The sequence below is a fragment of the Cavia porcellus genome, unplaced genomic scaffold, assembly GCF_034190915.1.
Source record: "Cavia porcellus strain 051 isolate PalLab524CR breed Dunkin Hartley unplaced genomic scaffold, mCavPor4.1 scaffold_5, whole genome shotgun sequence".
In the NCBI taxonomy this organism is placed as follows: Eukaryota; Metazoa; Chordata; class Mammalia; order Rodentia; family Caviidae; genus Cavia; species Cavia porcellus.
Window position 1 is genome coordinate 19,183,577 of NW_026947488.1, and position 21,409 is coordinate 19,204,985.

Below are 21,409 nucleotides of genomic sequence, written 5' to 3' on the forward strand. Positions count from 1 at the left end.
TTGTACCTGCTACTTACTTACTGGCCTCGCTCTTTTCTCTTTCCAGTTTGAAATCTTTGGCCAAACATTCCAGTCAATCCTTTTTATTCTCCTTCAAGTCTCAGCTTCACTCTGGTTTCCATGTGCTCACGGCCCTGGTCCCACCTGATTGTCTGTTTTCCTTTTGTACCTAACTGCCCTCCACTATTTTGGCCACACCCACTGAAGACAGGGGCACCCATGGGCAGGTCTTTAAAGCTCCTCAGTGACATTGTGTTGCCTGGTTGGGTATCTTCACTTGATGACTTTGTTTGCTAGATTATTGAGACAATTAAAAGCATTTGAATAGATTCCCTGACTACCTACATTTTGTCCCTGTATTTGACATTCCTTTTTTTTTCTAGTGACCATTTATTTTATCAACAAAGACCAACTTCTCCACTGAACGTACCATGTCCTCTTTGCTTTTATCTACTCAAGGTCATTATTCCCACCATTAAATGCTGTCTACTCTCTATCCAGGTTTCCCTCTATAGTTGATTACGTGTGTCACCTCACATCCAAACTGCATTTCTGTCATTCTTAAAAAGACACACGCACACACACACACACACACACACATCAACTCAGCCTCATTTTGTTTCACAACTATTACACCATCTAGTCATTTCTATATGCCCTTTTTTTGTCTTCTGTTTTTCACTCAAACCACTCAAAGTAGCAAAAAGTCCCTATATTCCACCAAAAATAATTTCTTTAAGGTTATCTGCCAGATCCAGTTGTCATTACTCAGAGTTAGCTATTCTTATTTAACCAGTTGGTTGTATTTGACACAGCTGGTTATTAAATCCTCTTTACCCCACTTTCTTTTTCCACTTGGCTTCCTACTTTGTCTTTTCCTGATTCCTGTAAACATCTCAACCTCCTTGTCTCAATTCTTGGGACCCCTTACCCTCAGTTCTATACTAAAGGCTTAGCCAGGTCTTCAAATACAGACTTCATAGACCAGGCAATCTCTGTGGCAGCCACTTAATTTTGCTACTGTGGCAGAAAAACAGCCAGAAATGTTATATAAATGAATGGGTGTGGCAGTGTTCCAATAAAATATTATTTACAAAAAATAAACAGCTGGTTGGATTTGCCTGAAGGCCATAATTTGCTGACTCTGAATCCACATTTGTGGTTCTAATTATTTCCTTCAATCTCTTGGCTTCAAGATACACCCATATTGTAGTCATTTCTCCAGTTGATATCCCCACATCAGACTTCTGCTCAGTGCTCCGGGGTCATTTATCCAGCTTCTCAACCTCTCCATCTAGATTGCTCATTGACCTCTGGAATTAAACACATACAAAACTGGGCAACTAAGTATCCCTCAACCACCAGCAATCCTATGCTCCATGCTGTCTTCTTCCTCTTAGTTAACAGCAGCTCCATATTATTAGTGGCTCAAGCCAAAAACTTTGCCTCCTCACTTGTGTCAGCCCTGAAGCTCTGGTTTGCATAACCCTATGGTAAGCCATTCACATGGAAGTACCTGTGATGGGTGTCTGTTTGGGCAAAGAGCAGCTTTGGTCACCCTCACAGTGCAGAGGCATGAAGATGCTGAGCGACTTGCCTCGTTGTTCACATCCTCTACTGCTGTTTTTGGTCACAGCTGCTTGACGTCCAAGCTGAACTATTGCAGCAGTCTCCTAGAAGGTCTCTCAGCTTCACTTCTGGCCTTTGCCTTTTTTTGCTCAGCATCTCAGCCAGAACAATCTTGTAAAACCATGAAGTAAATCACATCCACTTTCTGCTCTGAACCCTTCAGTAGTTTCTTATGTTACTGAGATTAAAAACTCCAGGACTCTACAATGGCTCACAAGGCCTCCAGGTGAACAGAATCCTCATTTCTGGTTGCCTTTTACCTCATCTCTTTCTACTTCTGCCTCATTCTATCAATCTAATCATTGTTCTTCTCAAATATACTCATTGTGTTTCTGCCTCAGGACCTTTTCATCTGCTATTCCCTTTGAGTAGAATGTCCTACCAAACACACAAAGCTCACTCGTTCACCTTTTTTGAATCTTCATTCCAATTTTACCTTCAGGGAGCATTTCCCAAACCAATTCATTAAAATTTGGTGGTGTCACACAACACTGTTTCTTCCCTGCATCATGTATGTCTTTAATATTTCTCATCTTACATACTGCACATTTCACTGTATGTTTTATTTATTATCTAGCTTCTCCCACTGGAATGTACTCTACTGACATGGGGTTTTTCTATTTTGTTTCCTGCTACATCCCAAGCATTTAGAACAGTGTTAGAAAGACAATATACACATCTAAATACACTACAGAATCAATGAATCTTGAGACCTTGGAGACAAGATGGAATTTTCCATTATTTACTATAGAGATCAGAAGACTGTAAAAAACTCAGTAAGCTATGAGAAGTGTCCCGTCTGTGGTTAGCAATATAATACCATTCAGAAAGAACAGACTGACATAAGGGCATCATTGGAAATAGTAAGGGCCCTAACTGGTTCTGCAAAAATTCAAATTAGTGATCCGCAGGCTATGCTAGAGAATTCTCAGAGAATTGAGAATTCTAGAGGAATAGGATCTGTGTGGGAGGAACAAATAGATTAGTTACTGCTACCTGGAATCTTGCTAAGCACTTTTTTATATTAATATTCAGAAGCCCATGTAACTTATGAGGCATACAGTATCCCCCTGCCTTTTTTTGGGGGGGGGGGTCCTGAGGATTGAACTCATGACCTTGGGCTTGCCAGGCAAGTGCTTATGCCACTGAGCTAAATCCTGGCCCCTATTATCCCCCTTTTAAACTGAGGAAAGTGAGGTCTAGGTTATGCAGCAAGTAAGTGAGAACAGAACAGAAGGTCTAGCTTCACCCTGTGCTCTGAGTCATTCTACAACACTATCTTAGAGGTCTCAGGGCTGAAAATAAGAGCTCTAACTGAAGATGCTGATCTGGTCATCTTTCTTAAACTGCCATCCAAAAGAAGTATAGAGAACACCTTTAAACTGACCCTGAAAACCTAAAAGAAATTCCTATGCCTATGCCTGAGGAGATTAATGCAAGATGATGTAGGAGAGGCAGACCAAATCAGGAAGGAGACCACTTAGCTAGACTGCACAGAAAAGGAACCCTTGCTGGGCATAAACGAAGAGACTTGAGTTTAACTGCATCAAACACTCAGCTCTTGCTGATGGAGGCCACGGCATGGTAGCCATAGAACTGCAGAGCTGAGGACAGAGAGCTCTATGTGTGGGTAACTTCAAATGCCAGTCCAGAGTGCAGAGGGTGAGAACTCTCACTGAAGCTTGAGCCCAGAGCATAGGGTAAACAAGGAAAGGAGGGGGCTTTAAAAAGAAGCTGTCATTGGAAAGAGACACTGTCGTAAAAGGAACAGGCAGTGTTTCCAGCAATCATAGGCTATCCCCTGAAACATCTACGGAGCCGTGTCTCTGTAGAGAATTTCCCTGCTGTCTGACAGTTTCCTTTTCTAACTGCTCTTTATACCAGTACCCAAAAAGATAAGGAAACCCTATCTGGCCAAGTAATCCATAAGTATATCTAATTTCTTCCATTCCCATTTTAGGTGGAAATATTGTACTTAAAACATGATTCGTGTCACTAGCAGAATGATCTACAGACTAAACTATCATATACCATCTTTTAAAAGGTTGCACAAAAAATATTACTGGACAGAGGGAAAGTGCATTCATTCACAGAGTGGAAATTAACATCCTAATGACATTAATTCTCCTGCACTGATCTTTGTAAAAGAGTGCAGAACTATTTACTAGATGCATGTTTAAAAGAGTAAAAACTATAAAGAACAGTAAGGTCATAGTATGAAGCTGGCTACTGCTAAATTAATGAGATGTTTACTTGTTTTCTGTGCTTGTGTAGAATGTATTACACAATGAAAAGGGTTTAGAGATAAACAAGATACTATATATTATTTTAAACTAATGTATTTAAAAATTAGGTGACATGAAAATAATTTGTGGCAAAACATAAATTTAAAAACCTGACTCAAATAAAAACATCAATATATAACTCTACAGTAAATAGACAAAATGAATCAATAGTTTAAATTTTTCCAGCATAGCAAATGTCAGTCCAATGTGGTTTAAAAGTCCAATTAAAAGGAGTTTGTAATCCAATCTTATATATAGACTTTCCTCCGGAGAGGAAAAAAGGAACTTTTCCCCTCTTAACTTATGATATGACCATAATCTTGATTTTAAAACTGGACATGCTTTTAATGAAAAAAAGAAATTGGATACAAATATCCCAAATAAAATATTAGTAAGCAATCTAAAACTGTGCAAAATAGGAAAAATAATCAGTTTATTTTAAAAAAATCAATAGTGGTTCCACTTTGGTAAATCCATTTATGTAATTTGCTATATTAACATACTGAGAGAAGAAAAAAATGTATCATTACTACAATGGATTCAGTTAAAACTCAGCATGATTAAAAACAAAATATCCTTTTATACTAGGAAGAAAATGAACCTTTTTAACCTGATAAAAGATAACTACTGAAAACCTATAAACACCATACTGAAGGCTAAACTAATAGCTTCATTATCTTTAAAATAGGAAAAACAGAGATATCTGTCATTATTTCCATTAGTATTGCATTTGTGGCAAAGAAATAAAGTTTAAAAATTGGAAATGATAAAACCTTTATTGTCTATAAAATTTTTGATTATTTACATAATTATTTTCCAAGGAAAGCTTCATGTAAGATACTAGAATTGATATTAACGTGTTTGCCAAGATGTCAGCTTAAGTAGCCCATTGCATTTCTTTTCATCTATAAAGGTCACACTGCCCAGGGAAAAGGAGAGGAAAGGTGTTATGGAATCACCATATGAATGACCAGGTTTTAGAATACTGGTATTTAAGTGTGGTCAAAGCCCATCACTGCCTGATTTTCTGAACCAGGATAAGAACCAAAATAGAGTATTTAAAAATGAACACCCTGCATTTTTATTGATATTTAAACATCATTTTTACTTTTCACTTTCATTGTTTAAGTAATGTTTTTCTGTCAGTCTGCAATGTGTTGGAAATCTTCCTCCTGCTTCTCCCCTCTGTCTCTCTCCCCCCTCTTTCTTCTTTCTTCTCTCCCTCCTTCTCCTCATCCTTCTCCTCTTGTCATCATCATCAGTCCTCAGTGTTTGAGCTAGTTTGAGGAGCAGAAGCTTAGGATACTAACAGATGTGTGTCTCAGTGTTGTTCAACCAAGTGTGGAGAAATGTGGAATATTCATCCATCAACTTTCTGGTTTTTATTGCCTGAAAGATATTTGGGGAGAATTGACTGGCATTTCTTGTTTGCCCTCTTTAGAGGCCAAGTTTATTTCCACAGTTTTCAGGTAAGAGCAATAAAGTGTTTTGTGTTAAGTGTTATTCAATAGGGTGTGTGTAGAATAGCAACTGTATCTGCTACTGAGTTTGTCTCTCCCATACAAAAGTTGAAAGGGTCTAATAAATGAATAAAGGCTTTAAGAAAAAATTCAAAATGTATCTGTATCCAAAATTAAAGGAAATATACGAACTGAAAGAAATTAAAACAATATAGTCCATAAAAGGTCAGTATCAAGAATTTACAAAGAATTTCTACAATTCAACAAGAAAAAGACAACATTTAACAGATATTAAAGACTCAGCCTCTTTAGTAAATAGTATAAAACATAGAAAATCTCTATAGAGTATCATTTTCCAATTACCAGATGGTTTAGAATTTTAAAACCTAATAATTCAAAGTGTTTGCAAGGATGTAAGAAAGTAGGAACCTTCAGAACATTGCTTGAAGGTGTCTAAACTGCAACTCCCACTTTGGAAAATGAAGTCCTCAGTAAGCTAAAACAGATATGCCCTTCAGTCTAACTGTCCTATTCCTAAGTACCTCTTAGTAACATTTTGTATGTGTTCAACTACATGCACAAAAATTTATATGGGTCTTCTTCTAAGATAACACCACTAATGTCCATCTGATGTAGGGGGAATAAGATACCTTCCAACCGGCTAAATGTTAGGTATGCCAAGTTTGTGTTCCCCAAAATCAATGAATGAATTTTAACGAGCAACAGAGGTTAAGCGTAGGAAATATTTATTTAAAGAGATATCTCCTGAGAGGTAGAAGAGAACCTAGTAGTGGGTTGTCACAGACCCCACTTTACAGAGGAAGTTTGATAAAGCAAACTCATGAGGCAGATACAAAATTCTGATTGTATATAACATGGGTCAAAATGATGATCATCCAGTAAGATTACAAGTATAGCCACTTAGGTAATATTGATCCAGTGGGGAGTCAGGTGACATAGCAAATGAACATGGAGAACACAAAGACGTTTTTTTAGGCAAGGATGGATCCGGAGGTCTTTGTTACCCACATGAGTGACTGTCTTGATTTTATTGGACCTGGCAATATCAGTCATATAATGCTTATTCCTTGCGGAGGCATGTAGGCCTAGTCATTGTGTCTTTATCTTGAAGCCTGGCCTTCAATGTGCCTCTAGCCATTGTGTGTTTCATGTGTTGTAATGTTTTCATCCTCTGTACTGACTCTCTGGACGGCCTACTTCTGTCTGATTGCCTATAATATTTTCACATGACTTAGCTATCTGTACTATACCTATAGTAGAATGATGGAATAAGTACAAAAGATGATTTTCATGGACTAGAACTGAGTGAAATACAAGTATGTACATCAATGCAGTTAACTCTCAAAATGGTGTTGAGTGGCCAGTGGGAATCTTGTAATAAAATACACTCTAGGCATGTATCAAGAAAATCCACATGTATATAAAGAAAACCTGGAAAAACTAAACCATATGTTGTCTTGGGGTAGCTGTGTATACTTGTAAGTACAATTAAGATTAAGAGTGAGTAACATGAAATACAGTGTAGTACTTGGTTTTTTGTTGATGTGTGTTGTAGCCACTTTTTTGTCAAAGATACAATACCCAACACCTACAACTTAAAGGAGAAAAGGTTTGTTTTATCTCATGGCTTGTAGAGGTTTCAGTCCATACTCAGCTGATTCCAAGGCTGGGCAGTGTGACAGAGGGACATGGCAGAGGAGGGTTACTCATGGCATGGCAGGAAACAGAGGAAGAGATCAGAGAAGGAGGGAGGCAGACAGATCTTCAAGGCCATGCATCACCTCTTTTGACCAGGATTTTTCTCTCACCAAATCACATCATGATATAAACACATCAGTGGGCTAATCCGCTGATGTGTATCACACTCCCTTGATTCAGTTACCTGCTGAAGCCCCACCTACGAGCACCTGAGGCTTTGGGGGCACATTTAGTTGTAAACTATAGTAACAGGGAAAGAAGAAGAAGAAGAAGAAGGAGTCAATAATAATGCTTCAATATCACAAAGGTCTTATTTCTTAGAGCACATAATGAGTATACTTCATAATTATCCTTTAAAACTCTACATAATGACATATACTTTTTAATATCATGCAAAACATTATAAGAGGAACTTTTTAATATAATGCAAAAACAGTAGAAGCAAAGTAATAAAGTCTTAGAAATGCAATTTGTAAGAAACAACAAAAACTCTTCATATTTTTAACCACAGGGAAAAAAAGAAGCATTAATAAATGAAGATTAATGCAATATTACTGAGTAGAACCATTCATGGTTATACAGAGACATTCTTTGGCCCCAAAAGAATGGAAAAATGCAACTGCAATAATAATTCAGATACAATAGTTTTGAAATTTTGTTAAATTATTCTAAAGTTCAGGAAAATTAAATGAGTAGTCAAATCCCAGAAGACTTTCGAAAGAAGAATAATGAAAGGAAAGACCTTGTTCTATTAAGTATTAAAACATGTCATCTGCACACAATACAGAGATATTGTCATGGTGAAGCTGCAGCTCAATGAAAGCCACACAATATATTTCCAGAAATAAAATAACTTGAAATGATGATAAGATGGCTTTTTAAATTACCAGGGAATATTCTGACTCGTCAAGTAATTGTCCTAAGAAAATTATAAAAAATTATATTTAGATTTCTACTGTGTATAATATGGGAAATAAATTTCAGACGGAGCATGATGTTTGATGTAAAAAGAAAACATAAGAATAAGTTATAAAATAAATCACAAAAATGATTATCCACCTATATTGTCTATTTATCTGATCTGGTAAGAGAAAGAGAACTTACTCTAAACCAGAAAGATCAGGCCGTGTAATGTTATCAGTTTTGAGACTCACCATCGTAACCTCCATCAGGTAGATTCTCCTCTGCTTCCTTTAGACAGACCCTCCCCACCTCCGCCAGATGGACCATAGATAGATAAAGTACCATGTGCATCTCTCTGTTCAGATCACTTTCTAATTTTAAGAGCTCAAAGCTTCTTAACTTTTGTCTTCCACCCAACACTACACCATTTGCATGTGGCTTCATCCTCACTTCTCAAGAAAATAGAACCATTTAGGAAACCTGAACTCCTACCTCAGAAGTATCTGCACATATTCATTCTCCCTCACAGAAGCAGAGACCTTGTTTCCAAGCACCCCTATTCTTGCCTTTTTAGGGCCGTATCCATGTCAGTTAGCACTTCTCTTTCCCACTCTTCCATCTCTTCCTCCTGGTTTGGATTTTCCCTGGTTGCTTCTGCTTTGGTTCCACGCGACACGCCTGCTATTTTTGCATTTTCTTCCTCCTCCTCTTTGCCCAAGTTGTTGACTTGTCTCACATCACCTTCCTTTTCCTTCTCAGTCTTTCCTAGGATGGCTATGGCAACAAAGTGATTTCCAAAATTACTCTTGTGTGAGTCACAAATAGCCTTGAAGACACTGGGTTCGGTGGACAAAAATAAGCCTGCCTCTTACTTAACTACTCAGCCGTATCTTTACTCTTGACCAGTCTTTCAATGAACCTTCGTCCTCCCTTCCACATACAGCACAGCTCAACTTCCTCTTTTTCGTGTTACCTCTCTGAATACCAGCTCCCAATTTCTCCATTTGTTTTCTTCTTTATTGTTCAGACTGAAGTTCCTCTTAGCTGGGACCTTTTCCACTCTGCTCAGTATTCTTCTTGTACTATCTATTGTCTTACCACGGTTTCACTTTCCAAGGTTGCTTCAATATTCAACAATTTTTACCCCCCCCCCCAGGAAGGTTCTATGTACACCTCAAACGAAATAGGACAAAAAATGAGCTCACTAAAATCCTCTCCAAATATGGCCAGCCTTTTATGGACAATAATCTGATCCTCCAGTTGTATGAAGCAAGAAAAGTTTGGGTCTCTCCACGACCCATACCTCCCCTCCTTTATCTTTACTCAGCACCATCAAGTTACATTATTTTACTGTGACTAAAATCTGCAACACAGCCCATTTCTCTTTCACTCTCCCTCTCCATGGTCCACTACCATTCTTTCTCCCAAGAATGATCCTAGCAACCCCTAACTGACTTTCCTCTTTCTACCCTTGACCTCAAAAAGCTACCATCCACACTCCAATGCTCCCTGTTTTTGCCCTGTAACAGCTACTTATCCATCAACTGTATCTTACTTGCCACTCTGTCCTGACTTGCCTGCTGCATTTTCTCTGCTTGACATTCTATTACTCCTATGTGCTTTCATCTCAGATTTATGACAGCAACTTCAATAAATTAATTGCAGATATAATCACTTAATCTTTCTTCCCCAGAGAACAAGTTTTATAAAACTTTGAATGCGTTTCTCTTATTATTGGTGCATCTATAATGTCCACCATGATCCTTCAAACATATTAAGTACTCAAGAAATGTTTGCAGAGAGGGAGAGTAAGTAAAGGAGAACCTAAAGTAAGAGTTTTGACTAATTAAAGGCATTTACATACCTAAATGATTTTTAAACAAAAACTGAAAGAAATTGTTCACATACTATTCACAAAGGAAACTGAAGACTTTACAAAGAGATTATAATTACAAGCCCATAAGACAAAGATGAGCAAAAATAAAGAGCCATACGGGAAAATGAGCACAGGGTGTAGAGAGCATGTTCCTAAAAGAATCAATGCAAATGGCTAATTAAACTGAAAAAAAAAATCTGTGCTCTCCAGTAGGCTAAAAATGATATGTACATGCACTTAATTTTTTAAATAGTGTTGGCAGAGATCAGAACTAGGCATATTCTTTTGTTGGAAAGTCCAGATTTGTACCAACTTGCTAGAAGGCAATCTGGTAATACATGTCAAAAACCTTAAAAATAAAATAGTTTGTTTCGTATTGCCTGGTAAATTAATTTCCACGAATTTATGTTCAAGACATCATTAAATTTGCATGAATATATCTATAAGAATTTTCATTCCAGTGTTACTGATAATCATGAAGAAGTCAAACCAACTTTAATGCACTACATGTATGGACTAATACAGGATTGATTACTATGAGTATAATGGGGATGTCCTTCTCTAGTAGCTGTTGTAACATCTGGTCCTAAAGAACACTTAAACATTGTGTCTCAGAGCAATATATATTCTAGGGTTTATATTTCTAAAGAATTGAAAACATGTATGCATAGATACCTTTTATATTTTTTAAATAGGAAGTTTTATTATATATGCATAAAATACTACAAAAATACCTTTGGCTGTGGGTATTATGAGTGATTTTGTTCCCTCTTTTTTTAATACTCTTAATATTCTCCAAATTGTGTGTATTGTACTTATGATGGAAAAAAACCAAAATGTATTTTAATTTAACAATGGAGAACTGATTGCAACATATGGCCCGAGTTTTATATAGCGAAGCACAGCATAATGATTAAGAGTATATGCTTTGAAGCTCCTAGACAGGTGTTCAGTTCCCTCTTTACAATTTAAGAGCCATATGACCTTGAGCAAGTTATTTAATACTCTCAGTCTCAGTTCCCTTATCAGCACAAAGGAGATAATACATACTGGGCAGAAATCTTTTGTGGCTTAAGTGAAATAATGTATGTAAAATTCTGATCAAAGAGTAAGTGCTTAGTAAAAGTACCTGCTTTTATAATGCTGAAATATAAATAGATCTGGTAATGATTTACATGAATTCGTGATTCTCTAGAAGGTTATAACTGAAAGTTTGGGGAATCTTTTGCCTTCTGGCTTAGCACCTTCTGATCTAAGGATGGTAGAACCCAGCAGGAGGAGGGTGACAGGAATACTGGCCTGTTAGAGAAGCAGCACCAGGAATAGTTGTGCTCATTAGGACAAAATGCTGACATAAGTCATTCATACAATACCATGCCAGACTCAGCAGCAAGACAAGCTAGCTGCCTTCTTGGAGCAAGGCAGTCTTCTAAAGGCATTGAAATTTCAGGACACAGGGTTCCTTCGGATTCAGAAATTAGGAAACTGAAGTTGGAGAGAATTTGGCATTGCTAGGAAGATAAGAATTGGACACGCAATGGTGAAACTCAGTCTATATTTCCCTGAATCCTAAAGCCTAATTCCACGTTCCCATTTGGTAGCAAACCTGGGGCCTAAAGAGGGGTCCACCAGTTATGGCCCATAGTCGGATCTGGCCCCCTGTCTATACTGAGGAATGTTTTATTTGAGGTCAGGAATATTCACTCACCTATGTATTTTTTGTAGTCAATTTTGTGTTTAAAAGGTAGAGTTGAATAGTTGCAGCAAAGACAGCATGGTCTGTAAATCCTAAAATATTTACATCTGATTTTCTAGAGAAATGTTGCAAGACTCTATTCTAGGTCAGTGGAACTAGAGAAGTGACATGGATGATAACATACTTTCCTTTCATACTTTTTCTTTCTGTAGTTCCAGGAGCTGTTCCTCTTGAATCCATCCAAGGGGGACCCTTTGAAGAAAAGATCTACATCCAGTGGAAACCTCCCAATGAAACCAATGGTGTTATCACACTCTACGAGGTAAGCTGCTTCAAATGGCTCAGCTTCATGCAATTCTCTTGGAGCTTAAATAGGTGCTTAACTGGCTGACTGAGGATGTAAAGGTGAGTGAGATACAACTGGCCAAATGTTACATCTTACAATACAATGGGAAGAAGTACCAGGCCACTCACTGAACACACCATATGCATTAAGGTGATTGTGTGACGATTGGTCCTTTCTGAAAAGAGAGACCCAGACCTGGTAAACAACATTTGAAGTTCATCTGGAAAATTACAGTACTTACATGGAACCTCAATACTCAGTGTTTACACGACCTGTGTCAGCCCTTGAAATTTGAGAAGAATCCCAACATTATTTTCTACCTCAAGGTAATAGGATTCTTGAGCTCTAAGTTTCTATGTGCCCTAGGCATATTGTATTGTTAGCCAAGTGATAGTGTCCAAACTCTCCACCATATATTATTAGCATTATATCAGAGACAGTAGAGAATCTACTCAGGCAGAAATATATCCATTAAACCAACACAATATACTTTCTAAAAACTAATAAAGCTAAAGTTATATAGAAATCCATTGAAAATCAGAAAGAAAAATTTCCAAAAACAATGAATAGAAAGAATTTAAGTACTGAGATCGACTTTCTTCACTCTCGTTGTATTCTAAGACACCATAAAATTGCACTACTAAATATAACAGACCAGAGCAAATGGAAGGATATGGATACTGGTGCTGGAAAGATATAGCCCAGGATCTTAGTAGCTATAACATAGTCTCACATTACCTTTGGCAGGATCCTCCTTTCTCCCAGTGTGTTCCCTTATCTGTAGAGTGAAGATGAGAGTCATGGCTTTACGTCACTCTGGAAAGTCTGAGGAAGGAAAAGGCACCAGCTTTTCCAGGATGAAACATGCACTACAGGTTTCAGAGAGGCTTGAGCCACTAGGCTAATGTAGAAACATGCATCTGTACAGAGTGGACTTGCGGAGGAATATCAAGGAGAATTTGACAAGAGGCAAAGCTTCAGAATCAGTCTGGTGAACCTGCAAGTTCAACAGAGACATACATTATCCTTAGTGCTCCCTTTTATCCACTGTGTCTCATGCAGCTAACATCACTCAAAAAAGCTAATATCTTCATTTTAGAAATTGCAGAGAACTTGGTAAAGGAGGAAAGAAATATAAATAAGCCCCCCTGTCCCACAAGAACAAGCTCCTTTTCTGGTTTGTTATAAGAGATGAGATACATCTAGACTGTGGCCAAAGCCTTGCAGGGAAGAGTGGGCCTGGAAATGTAACTGAATCAAAGTCTACTCATTCCAAAGCTACCTGCTATTACTTGTGAAGTAGAAGTCACAATTACATGCATACACATACCCATAAGAGATCTGTTCTCTAGCACAAGGAAAGTACTCATGATTTCGGAAGTGATGGCATTATTATAGAATAATCTCAATGCCACACATTGGAGGATTTTGGAATCTACACTCATAAAGATTAGGTGACTTTGTGATTATTATTAAGCTTTTATAAATGATACAATTCCAGAAAATATAGAGAGGACATAATTTCAGAATAAAATGCAATCTTTCAAATTAAATAAACTTAGCTTCATGAATAATCATGCCGATTGCCTTTGTTTTCATTTTGCCTTGAAATAATGACAATTTGGTCCTTTAAATACCCACACTTAGAAAGCACTGGGCTGCGCCATGTAGGAGGTGGGGTCACTTGTCTTCAAAGCCTTCTTCATTGAGAGTAATATACTTCTCTCATGCACTGGACCCATCTGATTACTATTCCAAAATAAGAATAAAGAAATAGGTGGAAATGAAAAGGTGCAAACCCAACTGAGAGTTAGACACTGAGCAATAGCTCTTGAACTGGAGGTATCATTATGTGGTACCTTCTCTAGAGCTCCAGGTACAATGGTGGGAACAAATTAGAGAGGCACAAACCCAGTGCTTTGTGCATTTTCAAAACCTGCTGCTAAAGATGCTGGCATTTCCTAGATGGACTCTACGGAGACAACTATGGTAAGATCTTTAAGTAGCTTCTTGGCTGCTCCTTGGTCTATAATTACAGAGAATGATAGCCAGAAAATTGTAGCTGACTTTTTTATTGTTAATTGAAAATTTAAGCCAATCTTTGGAGATGCTCTGAAGGAAGCAATACATTTTTGGGTTTAAATACTATATTTTGCGCATGACTTTAATCATGTATATCACAAGATAATGAAACCCAAGGAACTAAAAATGTTGACTTTTTAAGATCATATAGAGAGGTCTGAATCCCAACTCTGAAAATTACCTGCTGTGTGACTTCTGGTGCTTCAAACAACCACTTAGAACCTTCAGGTTCTCATCTAGAAGATCAGGGTAATAATAACACTAACCTTGTAGGGTTACTGTGAGGATCATGTTAAATATGTGTTTAGCTCAATGTTTGGCATTTAGAAACAACATAAATTTTAGATGTTATCATTACATAAAAATTGAGGAAGTTAAGGGTGGAGACGTGAAATGAAAAAGTCAGACAGGCAGAATGGAAAATGCCCTGGGAAAATGCTCTGAATTCTCCTGAATTCAGAGGCTGCAGCCCTGGGTGTAAGTCTGCACCACACAGGCATTGTTAGAAATACAGCATCCCAGGCTCCACTCAAACTTCCCAAATCAGAACTTTCAGTTTAACAAAATCCCTGGGTGATTTGCATGGGCATTAAGAGAACTCTTAAAGAAAGTTTTAACAATTGATAGAAGAATATTTTCTTCTAAGCAGAGAGATGGTAAGTTGTCTCCAAGCTGAGCTCAAACCAATCTTGCTGCAGATTATAAGCAGGAGACTTTACTTTTAAAAGCGTTTATAACAAAATATGTGTTTATGAGGCAATTTCCAAATTTAATTAGATGAAACTAATTTGATTTTTAAAATTAGGTTCTAGTTGTAATTTTAAGAAAGAAATCTGTAAATTACAAATGAAAGAAACATCCAAAATTGTCTGTGCTCTCCTGTGTACAATGTTGGACTCAGCAAAGTCCAAAGTAAAAAAAAAATAATAATAATAAAATAAAAAGGATTTTTATAAATGAAACTGTAAATGTTTTAAACCCAACACATACACACTATGTATTCGCTTCCTGTGAGCCCAGTGAACAGCCTCTGGAGCCATCACTGGACAGTTAGCACCCCTCCCCAGAGTGAATGGCTTTGACTAAGTCCCATTCTGTCTGTGGACTCCAGTTCTCTTTTTGTGAGGTGTCAGGCAGTTCTAGGCTCCAACTGGATAAGAAGAAAGGGACAAATAAATCCTTGTCAAACCCACAGAAGCAAAGGTTATACCTCATTATGGAGTTGCTTTGTGTTTAAACCTTGCTTTTTCTTCAAGGGTAGAGCAGTGATGACACTTGAAGAGAACCAGCTATTTGAAAAGCCCTAGAATGGCAGTAACTTCAGAATGCTTGAAAATAGGAAGCCAGAATTACCAGGCTTCATGAGCGTGGAGGACAGCGATGAGCCGATGTGGGGGAGCTGGCAGGGGCAGGACACGAGGTCTCTTAGAACTGGTGTTTTATTCTGAGAGGAAAGGAAAACCCTAAGAACCTTCACTAAGCAGAGAAATGAAGGAATCAGATTTATATTCCTAAAAGATCACTTAGCTGTTGTATGCATAATATTTTGGGTATAACTGGAATGTGGCAAGATGCAAGAATATTTTTCTCATCTATGATACCACAGTGAAAGCTCAGCTCTTTCTTGTACCCTGGTAGAAGTGTAAAAGCTTTGTTGCACCTACCTTTTTTCTGCTATTAACTGGGCCTTGACACTGTGTTAGCTTTCTATCACTGACACAAAATATTGAGATAAAATTTTAAAAGAAGAAAATATTTTCTTGAACTCCTAGTTTCCGAGACTTCAGTCCGTGGTGGCTTGGCCCAGTCACTTTGGGCCTGGGATGAAGGTGAAGCAGCACATTATGATGGGGAACATGGCATGGAGCAAAACATGGCATGGTGGCGTGGAAGGAAAGAGAAAGAGACAACCAGACAGACAGAGAGAGCTGGAGTCCAAATGTCTCCTTTAAAGCACATCCCGAATAAACTCACTTTCTTCTGCAAGATTCCACCTCCCCAAATTTTCCCTGTCTCCCAGTGGCATCATCCTTGGGAACGAGTCTTCAACATATGAGGCTTTGGGGGCCATTTAAGATCTAAAACATAGCAGATGCCTTCCATTCAGTACCAAATTTTTATCTTTTTAAAAAAATACTATATTGTGAATTGAGCCTATACTTTTTGTACTAAGAAACATTCCCTCCTACTTTATTTTTTAAGACAGTCTTTTGCTAAATTACTTTCTTAGGCTGGACTTGCAATCCTCCTGCCTCAGCCTACCACAGGGCTAGGATTATAAAATATACTAGCAGGCCTGCTTTTGTTGTTGTTGTTTTGTTTTCCAGCTAGGTTCTGACTATGTAATCTAGGCCAGCCTCAAACTCATGTTTATCTTCCTGCCTCAGTCTCCCGAGGGCTAGAATTACACTCATGTACTTCCATTCCTAGCTGAGTTCTTATCTTGATGAACTCCTTGGAATTGTGGATTGTAAGATCCTGGCACCTTCTCTTCTAGGGGATGGTTGCCGTGCTCTGACTCCAATGCCACCCTACGCTGTGAAATAGGTTGATTTTGCAGCAGCTAGAGCCCACCCACTCCTTGCACATTGATCAGGGAGCTCAGAAGATCCATCAAGGCCTGCTGAACCCAGTCTCACCTCAGCTACAACAGAGAATGTTAAGCTGTATTAGACCACAGCCTCAGATCCTTGGGAGTCTGTACTTTAGTAGATTTAGAATGTGCATCTGTGATCATTCTCCTAAAATAATACCAGGTAGTGCACAGAGAGGTAGTGTCAATGGCCTTGTGTTCACAAACCATCAGCTTGAACAGAGACGATGTGACAGATACAGAATCTCAGGTCCCAACTCAGATGCAAGTGAATCTGAGTTTACATTAACAAGATCCCAGGATGATGCATGTGTATATTAAAGTGTAAAACTTTACAATCTGGACGTGCAAGAGGATGTGGCAGAGGTGGTGAGGGAGGATCAAATGGTCTAGAAAGTTTTGCTTGATGAGAGCATGACAGTCATTACAGAGACAGTGTGCTTCAAACTGAATCAATTAAGGAAGAACCCTATTCACATGGATCTGAAGAGAGGTATTTCACCAATAATATGAAAAGTATGTCATTCACATAAACTGTCCCTCAGTCCTGCTCTTGGGTTTGGATGAGATAGCAGGGTTTCCACTCAGAGTTCATAGGGAGGAAAGGCAGTGTGACCTCTCCATGTGACTCAGGTTTTAGCAACAACTCCAGTTCACCAAAACCCAAACCATCACAACTACAGATAGGCATTTTCTGCCAGAAAATGAGAAACAGTCCAGCCAAACAGTTGTCTAAAACTCTTCAATAAAATAATTTAGAGACAAGTTAGTCAGGGTTCATGAAAAACAGTAATCAATATGTGTTTCAATTCAATTAATTGTGCTCATCTCTGTCCAAAAATAAAAATTGCACAGTGTGAAGGAATTGGTCTAGAGGATGTTACACTTGCAACTGGGTTAACGAAGTGTGAAAATATTTAAAATTCAGACATATGAAGCTTCCCAGTAAGCCTTTCTGTTTAGCAGTCAAAATCACCAAGTTTCTAATTACAGTGTATAAATCTGAGGAGCTTAAAGGGAATGAGAAGACCCTAATGAGGCAGGAATGGGTGGCTTGATTATGCTAGAGTTGATTGACATTTATCTTACGAGCTATTCTAGGTGCCTGGCATTCAGAGTTAAATAAAACACAGACTGCCTCAATAAAACAAGGTGGCAGTCCTGTGTGAAAGTGCCTTTAAAAGGTGCAATTGGTAGGTCGGAGTGTTGTCAATATTTTTCCAGCTTACAGATGGTTGAATTCAATGTAAACAAAAACCACGGGCCCCAGAATCAACATGCCAGTGGAGTACATTGCAAGAAGATTGGTGTGTGCTTGGAGACAGAGGAGTTCTAAACAGGAACAGATACAAATACTGATGGAGATAAAGGGCCAGCACTGTGGGGAGGTGGGGAACAGATACCTGGAGAGAGATGCCCTCTAGACTCCCATCAGTCTGTTTCGATGAATGGCCATACCTCTGCCTTATTTTGTACTTGGCCACAATAAGTACTCAGGGCTCACTGACTCCAGACATTCATAAACTCTAGTCCACAGAGACACTGTGGGGCAGGAAAGAGATGGTCAAGATGGGCTAGACAGGAAGGGATCAGCTGGAATATAACTAACATAGCCCAAAACAAGAATTTGCATCGTTCAAACTGGGCCTATGTTAATTAGGACACACAATTTGCATAATACTGTCTGCTTTGGGTATAACTTGAGCCAGACTGGTAACTAGGAAAACAACACATTTCTCTTAAATTGTACAGGCAGGAAATGTGAGAGTTATCCATTGCTCCAGCATCATTTTTCCTGCCCAGTAATCAGAGGTTAGGCCCTGTCTCTGGCACCAAAGTCTCTTAGAAAAACCATCAGATACTGGATTCATAACTCCTGGCCCACACCCCACTTCTGCTCTTGCATCTCTCCGTGCCATAGGCAGAGCCTTCTATCTGATTGTCTTCTGTGCTTTAGCATTATCCTAACTTCACAGCACCAAATGATTTGGCTCCCTCCTGGCTCTCTAACTCTACCTCCTTCCCATTGTTTACTGTGTTCCAGCTCTTCCAGGCGTCTAGCATTTTCTTAGGCTCTAGCCATTCTTCTTAAACGTGGGATTCCACGTACATCACTTCTGCCCATACCACCTTACCTTTTTCACTCCTTAGGGCTGGCTCTTTCCTGTTCTTTTCCTCCAAAGGGATTTTTCCTTTTACTACTCCCTTTATTACAAAGATTCTTTCTGTCTTTATGCTTAGCAACTTTCTTTCTTTCACGTCATTTTCATAGTCTGCACTCAAAATGTTGTGTGCTATGCTATCCTCAAGTGCAGCCTGGACTTTTTAGCCCTGGGAGGCCCCAGTCCCTATGGTGTTTAATTTTATGTGTCAACTTGGTGAGGCCATAGTGCCCAGATGTGTGTTCAAACATTACTGTAGAAGTTTTTGTCAGGGTGTTTAGGTTGGGATTACCATTTAGCATGGTGGATTTTGAATAAAATAGATTGTCCTAGTGGGGCTCATCTAATCACTCTGAATACAACAAAAGACTGAACTCTCCCATGGAAGAGGGATTCTGCCAGATCTTCAGTGCTGAACTGCAGTATTGATGCTCCTTGGATCTTCAACCTGACAGTGTTTCATCCTGAAATGACTAATAGGGACCATGTTTATTGATACGTCCTGAAGACTTGAATTGTGGCATGCATGTACCATGCACTCAATAAATATTCATTAGATGGATGTACAGATTTGTGTTTTAGCAAGAGGTAATGTTGAAATTTTCCTTGATCTAATTTAAAGTTGCTCAACCCTGGTCGAAGATTAATATTACACCTTGAAATACTCTGCTCAATTTTGTCATGAACTAATACTGCTAAAAAATTCAAGTGTATTTAAAAAAATCACAGTATAAGACCTTAAAAACACAAATAGATGGATGTATAAATGAATAGATACTTGAAAACTGGATAAGACTCATTGAAGACCATATAGATCAGGATCTCGGGGAAGAGGTTCTATCTGTGCATGTTATATGTGTTAATTATGTTTAAGTTCTTTGGAATATTTTAATGTATATTCAAATTTGGAAAGAAAGACTTTGTGAAGTGAATCCATCCCACCTCTCCTGACATGTTTTGCTAGTTAAAAACCTGCTAAACTATCGTAGATCCTTACTTACTTTTTCTTTCACTCTGCCAGGATCCACCTATTTCAAGTGTTACACCACAACTGACTCTCTCAATCACAGGCAGGTGCAAAGTGCTTATTTTTTTAAGATTCATATTCAAGAAGAATTAACTGTTTCCTCTTAAAGTCACTAAACAAATAGCATGTGTGATGATGGAAGACACACATGGAGATATCATTCTGTCAATATCCCTTTGCACTTTGCAGATGGCGTCTTCTAATACAGATATTGAATCTCACCACAAACTTTTTCTTACGAGTTTTTCTTAACCTCTCCTAAATAGTAGAAGTTAGTTCTGTTGGTTTTCTGTGAGATTAAAAAAGACACACACACACACACACACACACACACACGCACACGCACACGCACACGCACACGCACACACACGCACACACACGTAATAAGCTTGCCCAGAGGCCTTCCCTAAATCTTAAAAGCCAGAGCCTGGGGAGGTTTAGGAGCCATGTTTTCTAGCCCATGGCTCATCACTTACCCTTCATAGGTTGTTCTTCTTCTAGAGACTGGAAAAATGCAGGCATCTCTGGGTAGATGCTATATACAGGTTGTCTGGGCTGACTGGGAGGCTGACAGGTGTTTCAACAGAAATAGCTCTAGTTGAAAAGAATGATTTCTGGCACTTGTGGTCCATAAGGAAAGAAGTTTCTTTCCTATGTAAGCTGAAGTTATGTAAGTGGGCCCATTAACGCTGCCTGTCATCCACTGGTAGAATCTCAGGAATATTTATATATTAACCTCGAGGCGTCTTGTTTTTTTCCTATTACAACACAGGTATTTGTGACGAAGCCAGGTAACATGACAGAAAGAATCAACGGATGCATAGAACTGGTTACCAAAAGGACAATAAATCATGTTCTCCTGGCAATATGCTATTCATGGCAAACATTAATCATTCAGTTCAGTTGTACCTACACAGTAGGAACTACTGCAAGGAAAAGAGTCCTGCAGTGTACACATGTGAAGAAGTGCCTGGGATATGTGTGTGTCTGAGCTTATGTTTCTGTAAATCTATGTAGTTATTCACTGTTGTGGGAAAGCACCCATACACTTGTGTTTGCTGGCACGTCTGTGAAAAGCTTTCACACTTTGGCTGTACCCATCTTCCCAACTCCTTACCCAGAATTGCTTTGACCTCATTACTTTTCTCTTGTTGCTGAGACAAAATATCTGACACCCAAAATTAAGGAAGGAAAGATTTATTGAGCTCATACTTTCCAGTAGTTTTAGTCCATAATCAGCTGGGTCTGAGGCAGAGTGGCATGGTGGAGGGACAGCAGTTCAAGGCTACAGAAGACAGCGAACGTAGCAAAAGCAGAAAGAGGGCAAGCAAACCTATTTTCTTCTCTTGTGTTGTAAGCAGGCTACCGTGTTGCGCAGGAGTAGAACTCACTCCACCGCCATCGCCACGCCCTCTTCTTGCACAGAATGAGGATGTTTACAAAGTAAAGACCCTGGCTCCCTGCAGGTGACACCATGTATGGACCATTACATGCTCTAGTTTAGTGGAGAGTTAACGGGGAGAGATATCAAAGGCACAGGGATAGATCTCTTTTCTCCTGGCCTGGAGAAACCCCAGGTGATGTCATCTCTCTGCTCGTGGTAGTAGCATCATTGAAGAAAACCCCGGTGG

At 38.7% G+C, this 21,409-nt stretch overlaps 1 protein-coding gene across 14 annotated transcripts in view; it reads left to right on the forward strand.

The window, feature by feature from the left end:
• The window catches only part of Ptprt (protein tyrosine phosphatase receptor type T), a 1,059,888-nt gene that overhangs the window by 664,881 nt on the left and 373,598 nt on the right, over positions 1–21,409 (forward strand). For all 14 annotated transcript variants that reach the window (XM_063248334.1, XM_063248323.1, XM_063248321.1 and 11 more), the window contains one exon: positions 11,781–11,890. In XM_063248334.1, the coding sequence (XP_063104404.1) occupies positions 11,781–11,890 (110 nt within the window). The remainder of the gene's footprint in view (positions 1–11,780; positions 11,891–21,409) is intronic.